This window comes from Artemia franciscana, unplaced genomic scaffold, assembly GCF_032884065.1.
Source record: "Artemia franciscana unplaced genomic scaffold, ASM3288406v1 PGA_scaffold_36, whole genome shotgun sequence".
Lineage (NCBI taxonomy): Eukaryota > Metazoa > Arthropoda > Branchiopoda > Anostraca > Artemiidae > Artemia > Artemia franciscana.
The window spans coordinates 395,045-407,047 of NW_027062672.1; the positions used below are offsets into that span (position 1 = coordinate 395,045).

A 12,003-nucleotide genomic window follows, 5' to 3' on the forward strand; every position below is an offset into this window, starting at 1 on the left:
AATTGGTTATGATTTGTTTATTTTGAGTGAGAAAACTACGAAGTAGATATACTTTAATTAAATATTTAACATTTAGAGGTGGTTAGGGGTTAGGTATTTAATATAATGCGTTCTGTGTAGTCTGCTTTCCATAATTCTTTGGGTACTTGTGTATTATACGGCAAACACTCAAGTTCTTCATTTAATTACAAGCTATTTCTTTGACACTAAATCCTAATGAAATATCACAAAATACAATATACTACTGAAAATATAATACTTCAGAAACAAATTTGGGCTATTTATTTGCACATTAGAGGAGGCGGTGGGTAAAGAATGGCGGGTATGCATGCAAAATGTGTTAGGTACAACTATTCTGCATATTATGAAGCAGAAATACTTTACCCCCACCCCGAATGTGCAAATGTATATCCCACATTATATAACCTATTTCCCATCTATTCTGTTACCTATCTTTGTCTTGTCTTAAGGCTAATGGTCTTAATTTGTGTCCAATGCTATTTCTCCTATGATAGAAAATCATGAATAACTTCTGCGATTTAGGTGATTTTGAACTGATTTTTTTTTTGATGACTCTCGAGTTAAAAAGGAAAAAAATGTTGGTTTCACTTTTTCTGTATATGCTTTACCTATTGTGCAAAAAAAGAAATCAAGTTATTTTGGTTTGGTGAATAAAAATTTAGTGGATGGGAAATGACAGTAGATTTTTTTTTTAGTTCATCCTGCCAGTATTTAAAAAAAAATGTTGGTTGCAGAATTGTTATATTTTTATTTTTAACGGTGCAAAAAATTATTTTTAATTTTCAACATTTTTATTGCTAGAAGGTATGAAGTTGGCTCCAGAGGGTAGAATTTTGGATCATATGTAGATTTTATAATCTACAACCATTACAGAAAATTTCTGATGTCTATCATAAATAGTTTGAAAGCAAAATCAGAAAAATACAATTTCAAAATGTGCTTACTTTTTACTTATTTTACCCCTGTTTCCGGCTTAATAGCGTTCTTTATCAGCCAATAGAAAAAAAGGCGGGATTCTTATCCAATTTTAGACATTACGCCTAGAAGGCATTGTGTCTCTGATTAAAGCTGTTGACTTGTCAACTGAAGTCAATAAGACATTTGAGCTATGAGGAAGAAAATTATCAACAAAAGGTGGCTGAATTTAAAATACCGGTAAGTAAAAATTACATATACAAGTTTCATTCCCTCTTGTCCATTAAATAAAAAAACAAGTTTTTTTTAACTGCATGTAAGGAGCGACATTAAAACGAACAAAAATTATTCCGTTTATGAAAGGGGGTAGTCCCCTCCTCAATGTCCCGCTCTCTACGCTAAAGTTTGACTCTTTCTCACAACTATACTTTTTAAAACAATAAGAAACTTTAGCGTAAAGAGCGAGGCGTTGAGGAGGGGACTACCCCTTTCATATACGGAATAATTTCTGTTCGTTTTAAGTTTTAATGTCGCTCCTTACTTGAAGTTAAAAAACCTTTTTTTTTATGTAATTTTTGAACGTTTTTAAATTAATGCATGTTTTGATTTGGCTCACCGCACAACGAAATTTGCATATCTTTTTTTGTCTAAATGGCTTTCTCATATTTTTGTTCTGACGATTTTGAAGAAAATGGGGTGGGGGAGGAAGTCTAGTTGCCCTCCAATTTTTCGTAACTTATAAAAGCACCTAGAACTTTGTATATTTGTATTACATATATGAGGGGGTTTGCCCTTTCGTCAATACCTCGCTCTTTACACTAAAGCTTAAATTTTCTCCCGGTTCTTTAAGAATGACCCTAGAATCACCAAGTCCGTAGAATATATAGTTGAAATTACTTTAGCGGAAAGAGGAAAGAGCGAGGTATTTAGGAGGAGATGAACCCCTCATATGCGTAATAATTTCTGTTCGTTTTAAGTTTTAATGCTGCTCCTTACTTTCAGTTGAAAAACTTCTTCATTATTATTTTTTCAGTGTTTTTTTTTAATAATGCTAGAAAATTCTATGCCCCTTCATTGAATTTCTTTCCCCCGTGACAAATTCCTCTAAGTAAAGATCCTTCAACGTAGCTCCCTCCCCTCTACCCCCCCCCCTCAGCCAAAACCCCTCAACCGTTGACTTTTAATTAAAAGGAATAGTTATGGGAAAAGTCAAGTCATGGCCAATTGTAGAAAAAGCCAAGACAGATTGTCCAATTGAGTGGGCATCAGGTCAAGGTAAACACTGGTCAAAGTTTATAACTTGTAGCCCCTCCCCCGGGAACTATGGGGGAGTAAGTCGTCCCCAAAGACATCTTATTATGTTTTTTGACTATGCTCAAGAAAATGGCTATCTCAAAATTTTGATCTGTTGACTTTGAGAAAAAAATGAAAGTGGGAGGGGGCCTAGATGCCCTCCAATTTTTGGTCGCTTAAAAAGGGCACTGGAACTTTTCATTTTCATTAAAATGAGCCCTCTTGCGACACCCTAGGACCAATGGGTCGATACGATCACCCCTGGGAAAAAGAAAACAAAAAACAAATAAACACACACCCTTGATCAGTCTTCTGGCAAAACAATTCTATGACTTTTAGGGCGTGTTTCCCCCTTTTTTCCAAAATAAGACAAATTTTCTCAGGCTCTTATCTTTTGATGGGTAGGACTAAATTTAATTAAAATCCGATTCTTTTGACGTATTTATTAGTATCAAAATTTCGTTTTTTAGACTTTCGTTTACTATTGAGCCGGGTCGCTGTTTTTTTTTTCTATGGTTCTTTTCATTTTTTTTAGAAAGGTGCTGCTTGGAGAACAAGATAAAGATAATTTGTCAAATGGATCAAAAATTTCAGAAGAATTTTCAGCAAATCCTCTCATAGACGATTCAAATAAATTGGGAAACGGTAGTGGTTCTTACGGTGTTGATTGCCCCGATACGAATACTGAGATAGACTTATCTGGAATTCCAGATGGAAACTGCATTGTGAATCTAAGGTATTTCCTTGCTGAAGTAATTTCAGCATTCAGACACAAAATCAGTTGCGATCACGGAAAATTGATTATAAAGCAATTAGAAAAGAAAGGCCTGAAAACTGAACTGAAAGTTAAGTGTAATAAGTGTAACTGGGAAAAGAGGATTAAAGGTGAACCAGAATGTCCAGCAACAAGCGTAAAAGAATATATTTCAAGTTTTACGGACCAGACACAGGTTGCTTTTTCCGAAAAAAAATCAAGTCTTAAAGGCTGCTTGAATTCGAAGGCTGTTTGGGGAGCCATGGGTAGTGGAGGAGGGTATTCTACACTGTGTGAATTCTTCGGGGTGCTTGGAGTGAAACCAATGTCACGAATAGATTATTCCCGTATGGAAAGGCAGCTTGGTAATGCTTGGATGAATAGTTTATCGGAAATTTTGCTAGAAAATGGACGAGAGGCCTTAAAATCAGCCATTCATGATGATAGGTATAAGGAGGACTCATACTGGACAAAAGTGATATGTGATGGAGGCTGGAATAAGCGTAGCAAAGGACACGATTATTCGGCCAAAGGATGTGTTGCAGTTATCATAGATGCATTTTCGAAAAAACTGTTATATGTTGGCATAAAAAATAAATACTGTTATATATGTTTTTCTTCTGCAAACGCCAAAGTAATTCCCAAAGATCATTTCTGCTTTCTGAATTATAACGGAAATTCAAGGAGCATGGAAACAGATATTCTAGTTGAAGGCTTTCGTTCCAGTGAGGAGATGCACGGATTACAGTTTTTAGAGTTTATCGGTGACGGTGATTCCAGTGTTTTTTATAAGCTAAAACAAAGTGTTTCCTACGGTTCCAACATACGGAAACATGAATGTGCAAATCACGTCACAAAAAACTATACCGCCCATCTATATAATTTGTGCAAAAATAAAAAAGGTTTGTACACAAAATGTCTTCCCCGAGGAATTATACAGCAACTGACAAAAAATTTAAGGGGCGCGATAAAAATAAATTCTGAAAATAATGGAACAGCAGAAGAATTGAAAATCTTGTTAAAAAGAGGTCCGTACCATGTTTTCGGAAACCACACAAAATGTGATTCTGGCTGTCCTAAGATTGCTGAATTGGCCGTGAATAGTAAAATAGAAGATCGGTGGAATAATTTTCCCCTGCAGGTGTTTGAAGATGTTATGACAGAGGTCGATATTGTGTGTCGAAAAGCAGAGCAGCTTCGAAATGACGCAACTACAAACTTAGCTGAAAGCTACATGTCAGTTGTTGCTAAATTCATCGGAGAAAAGCAAATAAGCCGGTCTAAACGAGGTTCATATCATGCAAGAGTTCATGGAGCAAGTCTTGCTTATAATTCAGGTCCAAAATGGCATCAATTAGCTTGGAAAAATATTTTTGGGCTTAGTCCTTCTAGCGTAACAAAAAAATATTGTAATAAAACGGCTAAGCTCCGTGTAATATCTAAACGTAATTTGACCAGTTATTATAGTGCTCTTGGAGGAAAACACGTTGCTAAGTTAAAAAATAGAAACTATAACTTTGGTAATCGTGACTATGGACCAAATTGCAATAAGCCAGACATGACTTCTGATGAAATGAATTTGGCTATACAAAAATATACTGACGAGAATTTAAAATTGGATTTTGCCAGTATAAGCTGTTTGTTCAACAGTACCAAGGGTCAATCCAAAAATGACACTTGGGTTGAAGAAAGATCTAAGAGAATAACTAGTAGTTACTTCCACAGAATTGCAACCAGAAAAAACAGCACCAGAGTTGCCCCAATTGTTAAGCAAATTCGAAACTTGGGACCTAGATTCTGCTCTGCCCTAATGAAAAAGGGCTTAGATTTAGAAGTAGTGGCACTAGAAGCATATGAAAACAAATTCAACTTAAAAGTCGTAAAGGGAGATCAAATAGGACTCAGTGTGCATCCACAGTATCAGTATCTTGCTGCATCTGTAGATGGACTGCTCCCTAATGGCACACCTATAGAGATAAAAACGGTGCATAATATACCAGAGTTCAAAACCATTTATGATGTGGCCCAGTCAAAAAATTTAGTTAAAGCATTTTTTCTTGAATTATCCAGTGAAGGTCTTCAGCTAAAAAAAATCACAGGTATTTCGCCCAGATACAAGGCCAACTCGGGATACTGGATAAAATGGTACGCCACTTAATAGTTTATAACTCTATTGAGGATTGGGAAATAATTACAGTTCACCGATCGAAAGACTACTGGGAAAAAATATTTCCGAAGCTTGAAGCCTTCTGGAATGAATCCTTACTTCCTGAAATTTTAGACTCAAGGGTTGCAAGGAATATGGAAATCAGAGAACCTGTGTCTGTAAAATGTACAACAGCCCACCAACCGAAGGACTCAAGCTTGTCTCAAGAAATAAAAAGAGGAAAAAAAAGAAGGTTGAGTCGAGTTGAAGTGAACAGCAAGAAAAAAACGCACAGAAGTGATCGGGGGAGAACAGTGAATTTACCAGGAACTCAATGCATGAAAACAGTGATTTTGAAGAAATAATTTGGTCTGATTTGGAATAGATAAATCTTCGTGTTTGATAAAAAAAATGTGTTAAAAAATATTGGCAAGGAAAATTCTTTTTTCCTCCATAAATTTCTGTCTCATTCTTCGTCAATGTCCAAAAATAATGAAGTTTCTTATCTGGTCTGAAGTATATTAAATACATTTAATACAAACAATTTTAGTTTTTTTTATAAATTTCTTGTATGTTACTTGGGCTTAATATTTGTGATTTTTATAGTTTTTCCTACAATTATTACGTTTTCTGTACAATTCGTTCATTTTTGGTATTTAATTAAAGCGTCATTAAGTTTCTTTCCGAAATCTTGTGCATCTCGCCCTAACACAAAATAACGTTAACGCCCTAATCTTATTACAAGGAAAATAGCTTTCATCTTATTAATTCCAAACAAATGACAAAAAAAAAAAACCTATAAAAATCAAGGTGACTGGAAAGATATTGAAAATGAACTGAATGTGTAATGTATAATTATTTAGTGTTTAATATACTAATTACAGGAAGCATCAACAATTAAGGTTTACAGATTCTATTTAGCGACAATTTTTTATTTTGTTTTACGATTAGAAGGGAACTCTAGCCCAACTCCTATGGGCAGTAATTTGTGTCCTTTTTGGTTTAACTTTAGCACTCATTTTAATTTTCAATCGTTTAGGATTTAATTATTTGTATATAGCAGTACCCATTTCTTTTATGTTTGGTATAATTATTTATTTTTATTTCTCTTCATTTTCAGTCAATTATGCATAGACAGTAATGTTTGACCGTTTCACATTTAGATCATTGATTTTATTTTCTGTCCGTCTGTTTCAAATGGCTCTTTAATTTTTGATTACTTAACTCACTAGCCTAATTGTATAATGTACATTCCCAGATTGCTATGAAATCACGATCTTGTATCAGACTTAGCAGACATCTGCCATGCTTGGGATACTTATGTCATGCTTGGCACAGATCATTCACTCTTAGTACTGTTCTCACAGTTCCGCTATGCTTGGCACACTTCTGCCATGCTTGGTACTAGCCACCTGAGGTATATGATTTCTGAGAGTGAAAAACCTCTCAAACATTCATCCTTTTTCTTTGGGTAGTTTACTTTTGCATGTGCGGACTGTTTGTTTTCGTTGTTGTATTTTAATGGGGGCAGATACGATGGACAAGGGTTTTTAAATTCCTTTTGGGAAATCCCGAACTTTTTCTTCTATTTTTATCGCTTTTATTCTATTTCAATAAAAATTATTTTTTATGTGCTTTAACCTGTATGCGCCTGAGAGGCTATATTTCTTCCAAAATAAGTTCATTAGTACGGGTATGCATTGAGTTTTTCGTTTTACACAAACTTTTCATCTTGTTATCTTCCCAATAAATTAGTTTTATTTCCATCAATTCTGTTTATATGCTACTTTTTCATAGTAAATTTATGATGGAATGGCGGATTAGTCTTCTTAGTTATTTAGCAGGATGAGATTGAGGAGCACAAAAACACAAACGTACGCAAACACAGGAACAAGTCTACACACACACATCAAATTACCAATTACGCACTTATTGTTTGATGCAAGCTGTGCTAGAGTTTTGTTCGCAGGAATTCTTCAATTCAATTCAATCATATATATTTAAACAAAAAACACATAATTACATGTACATAATCTGCCAGGAAAGCACAAAAGTGCTTGACTAGGGCAGAAACTTCACTAAAGAATAATTAAACAATCAACTAACAGAAACAACGAATCAACTGGATTTATCAAAAAAGAAAAAAAAAGAGAAAAAAGGGGAGTGACGAAGAGATAGAAAAGAAAAAAAAAAGAAAAGAAAAGACCGAAAAGAGGAGGACCGCATATTCAAATCCAAACAGTATTTCTGTAACGACCCTTCACTGCTCGCTTGAAGGTAGTAAGGCTATTTGAGTTCCGGATTTCCAAGGGGATTGAATTCCAGATAGCTGGTGCATATCCGTAGAAAGTCCTTTGCGAAAGCCAAGTTGGGTATCGCACAGAAGATTCTACTCCTGGAGGTAATCATACATTCTTTCATGGACTACTTTCTCGTAAATCTTCGAAAAAAAAAGGTCAAATAGAAATGGATCGGTAATTACTCGGTTCATTTTTTGACTTCCCTTTGTGAAGGGGTAGCACTCGGGCTAATTTAAGTCTTTCTGGAAAAGTTCCCTCTTCAAGTGATAAATTAATCAGATGAGTCAAAATAGAAATAACAATTGTTTTTGTTGCTTTAACAACTTTTAACGATACTTCATCTACTCCACAGGATTGTTATTTCATACTCATAATTATTTCATTTTCATCACAATTTGTAAAAAGGAATTCAGAAGTAACATGACGAGGTTTAAGTTTGGGGACTGGTGGACTTCGAGAACTGGAGATTAAAAGAAAATAGCCAGGTGGGTGTTTCACCCACCTGGCTAACTGCTTGCAATTCTCAATACCCAAGGGTTCTCCCAATAGCCAAACAATTTTCATTTCCAAACGGACTCGGTCTCGGTTGAGGTTTGGGAGAGTTCACGCTTTACATTTCAAAACAGACACCCATCTCGAAAATAAAAGATTTGTCTACTTTTCGTACAAGTTCTACCATTTGCATTCAATGCACATCGAATCAAAATCTCTGAGCGAAAAAATATAGGATTACCCTTTAAATTGATGTGCAAAAGAAAACACTATTTTTAGCTCAGCAGTGGGTATATTTTCTTTTACATAACCTGTTCATCTAAATTAATCTCCGTAGAATCTAACGTGCTTTTACTAAACAAACATCTTTTGTTTTTTTCTCCCACTGGTTTATGTTTTTGTCAAGTCTCATAAACGAGTTTGCTATCGAATAGATACTAGCAGTGGCGTTATTAAGATTCTTAGAATCTGTTTCAGAAATTGGGCGGGAACAAAAAAGACCATTAGCCTTAAGCTAAGCTGAAAGAAACGCACGAAGAAACCGGTTTGTATATTTCATTACGATTAACCTGACTTCACTTCTCGAGTGTGTTTGGTATAATACTTAAGTACCCATGAAATGAGGAGTCTAATGGTACAAGGAGTTTTATCTTATTAAACAGTTTACATTAGAGGGGCCCTAGTTCTTCATTTTAGGCTTGGTCGTGTCCGGGAAAAAATCAATTACAGTATCCCCCTCCCAACTCTAATACAAGCAAAAGGTAAAATTCTATTCAATTGACTTCTTGCTATCTCAGAAAGGGTTTAGGTTAGGAAAATGAAACTTTCAGGATGAATCTACAGACTATCTCCGCTCCTTCTCCCTCTAGAGGGCCCTGACCTTTGATGACCTTTACAAATATGTGTGTTATAAAAGTGAAACCTTGCAAAATAGATCTTCTGGTTAGTTGAAGTACAACAAAATTGTTTTAAGCTTCATAACTTTGCTCAATTCCGATTTATGAGGTTTTAAAGATATGCAAATACATTTCCCAAATTTTGAAGAAAAAAAAACATTGATATGGCTCAAAATTCTACTCAAATAACATGAATTGTATTTTCAGAACTAAAGGCAGAGAAAAAGCAACTAGAAACTGAAAATTAAGGTAAGTGTTTTGTCAAAACCTGTCATGTAGGCAAATTTCAGGGCCCTCTAGAGGGAGAAGCAGTGAAGGTGGGTACTTCAAAATACCTTCCCGGGACATACTTTAGCCTGTAGACCCATTCCTGAAAGTTTCATTTTCCTAACCTAAACCCTTTCTGAGATAGCAAGAAGTCAATTAACTAGAATTTTACCAAGCAAAAAGCCCAATCAAAGAGAAAAATAGGATCAAAGTGAGCAATTCCCAGAAAATTTTTTGTTGTTCATATTATTGAGTTGCGAATAAAGTGAACATACCACTCGGTGCCTTTTTTTAAGCTCTTTACGAATATAATAATCACTTCTATCGCGAATTCAAATTGAAGCCCTTTTTGTGCTCTTGAAAACGGCCAAATATTTCTAGTCTTAGGGCATAAGAAAAGGCATAACCTTCTTCCATTGGCTTTCATATTTTATGGAAAACACAGTCAATAATATGAACAACGAAAAATTTACCCAATTCCCTAGCCAGGGCGCTATTGCCCCAGTTCCCCCCTAGGAATGGCTCTGGTCTACAGCCCAAATTAAGGTTCAAATTACCATTTTGGGCATTTCCTCCCCCGAAAAAAATATTGTGTATGCACCTGTGGGGCTCTGGTCTACAACCCAAATACTACTAATAATAATAACTCGCTGCAGCACCAACCCGCAAGGTTCAAATTATCATTTTGGACACCCCCCCCCCCCCGAAAAAATATTGTGTATGTATCTGTGGGGAGATGTTTCCACGAGACTTTGTCTCGGGAGGATTCACCAACACAGCTAGCCAGACGAGTTGTACACAAAAGGGTGTTTATTAGCCTATTTGTTCAATTAATCAGCTCGTACCTTCATTCTTATTTTCATCACCATTCTCCTTTTTATTATCCATTATTTATAAAAATTAAATATCCAAATTCAGATTCACATTTAGTGTAATACACGCCTGATGCGAGATCTTCAACACCTGAAGACGAACTAACCGGCGATTGTTAAAAGCAGACGCTGATAAGGGCTGACGTAAACACGAGACAGAATCGAGATTTAAAAAGAAAAATAAAGTAAATACAATTTAAAAATGTAATATTTGCTTAATGAAAACATATTTCCGGTAAAGTATATTTTTTTAAGGATATTTGGAGTTAAATTATTATATAGCCGCTAAGGGATGGCGTACTTGGCTGACTCATGTACACGGAACTCTAGGGGATCCCGCAAATTGTTTTTTTCGGATTAAATCCATTCACAATGAGATTTTACAAATAATATTAAATATATTTCCATGGAAATATTTGGGAGGCGGTGATACCCTGTTTAACCACTAGAGGCAGAAACTGGATGTAAGAATTAAAATCAAGGATAATTGAAAAAGGATTGACCCCTTATGAGTATTTTTCGGGAAGGCTGCCCCCCTCGATCCGTTCAATTTTTGCTTGTAGTTTTCAATATTTTCCGCATAATTCCCTTGATTTTGCAATTATCTTTTATAGATTTAGGCTGACATGAATGAATTCTTGGGTAAGTGTCTGTCGTGGCAGTTGAATTGAATATACAGGTGGGGGGGGGGGACTCTAAGTCAACTATGAAAAAAAATATAAAAAACATTAAAACTATGGATAGAATCTAAAGTATTTTGCAGTGGAGATTTATTTTCACAAGTTTATTGCATGTTTTTATAAGTTTTTTTTCTTTTTTATAAAATGATATAAGAGGGTCCAATCTTATAACCATATTAGCTTGATAAATTTATTCCTATTTCCATTTGTTCCTCAGGAGGTAGAAAAAACTAGAGGTTAAGAAAACATCTACAGTAGGGGTAGACTACTTTAAAAACGGAGCAAAATTTGGTTCTATGCAGTTTTGTTACCTTTTTACGAATCAGACCATTGTTTTTTTTTTTGGGGGGGGGGTCAAACTTGAGAGTTTTAGATAAAGAGAGAGAGGGAGAGAGAGAGAGAGAGAGAGAAGTAAAGACAATTGTCGCGTGTAGTTATTGTACATGAAATTTATGACAAATACACAACTTCTAAAACTTCTAAAATTTTAAAATGTAGGCCTACGGCACAGCATGGAACACCAGTGTGTAAACGACTCAGTAGTTTCTTACGTTTTTTTTTTGGGGGGGGGTGGGAGTGAGGGGAGGGATTTTTAAGATGACATCGTTTTCTAATAAGGGTGAATGTTTGAAAGAAAGGTTTTTTATCCAATGTGTGTCATTTTATTTGTATACCTTACAAACGACACATATTGATTTTAGCGTTGCGCCAAGTATGGCGTTGGAGTATGGAGCAGGGAAAAAAGTCTAAATCATAAAGCAACATACTTTTCATCATGTTTTTCTTAGGGAAAGTTACACAATTTGAGGCAAACAAGCCATATTCTAGGTCAAAAAGCAAAATTTAGCATTAAATTAGTGTAATGCCTAGTTTTTGTAATATTTATGGCACTGTATTTCAACTTGGTAATCCTCTGGACCACGGAGGTGGGTGGTACACAAGGGTTGAGTGGGGCCTTGGAGCCCAACCCCAAATTTTCTAAATTACAACTACAGAAGGGAGAATAATGAGGACTTTTTTTCCCAAGACAGTGAACCAACAAAACCTATTTGAATATTTTGGCCCTATATCTAGCTTCAGCAAAGAAAATAATAAACAATAAAACACTTACAATAAAAGTTTTATGTTAAAAATCCATTCTTTTTTTTAAATAGCCTTGGCATCATTATCAATAATACTGTCCGCGAGGCAATCGAAATCAAACGAAGCTTAAATAATAATAAATCCCCAAATAGAGTCTTGGGTGAATACACACTCAACCCTATCTACACAAAATTAATTACAGAAAATAATCTAATTCAAAATAAAAAAAAACAATCGGAATGAATAAAAACAAGCCCAATCCCAAAAGAATTACAAGATTAGCT

The 12,003-nt window shown here is 35.1% G+C and overlaps 2 protein-coding genes across 5 annotated transcripts in view; one reads left to right on the forward strand and one right to left on the reverse strand.

The window, feature by feature from the left end:
* Nucleotides 1-12,003, reverse strand: part of LOC136041733 (protein TANC2-like) — a 281,477-nt gene that overhangs the window by 255,886 nt on the left and 13,588 nt on the right. For 2 of the 4 annotated variants that reach the window (XM_065726480.1, XM_065726479.1), the window contains exon 1: nt 9,930-10,065. The exons of the other annotated variants lie outside the window; for them this stretch is intronic. In XM_065726480.1, coding sequence (XP_065582552.1) covers nt 9,930-9,972 — 43 coding nt within the window. In that variant the 5' untranslated portion in view covers nt 9,973-10,065. Of the gene's footprint in view, nt 1-9,929; nt 10,066-12,003 lie in introns of those variants that run through there. 4 annotated transcript variants of the gene reach the window in all.
* Nucleotides 465-8,432, forward strand: LOC136041750 (uncharacterized). Its single transcript, XM_065726505.1, has 2 exons — nt 465-1,176; nt 2,765-8,432. The coding sequence occupies exons 1-2, from the start codon at nt 1,130-1,132 to the stop codon at nt 5,139-5,141; spliced, it is 2,424 nt and encodes an 807-aa protein (XP_065582577.1). The 5' UTR covers nt 465-1,129; the 3' UTR covers nt 5,142-8,432.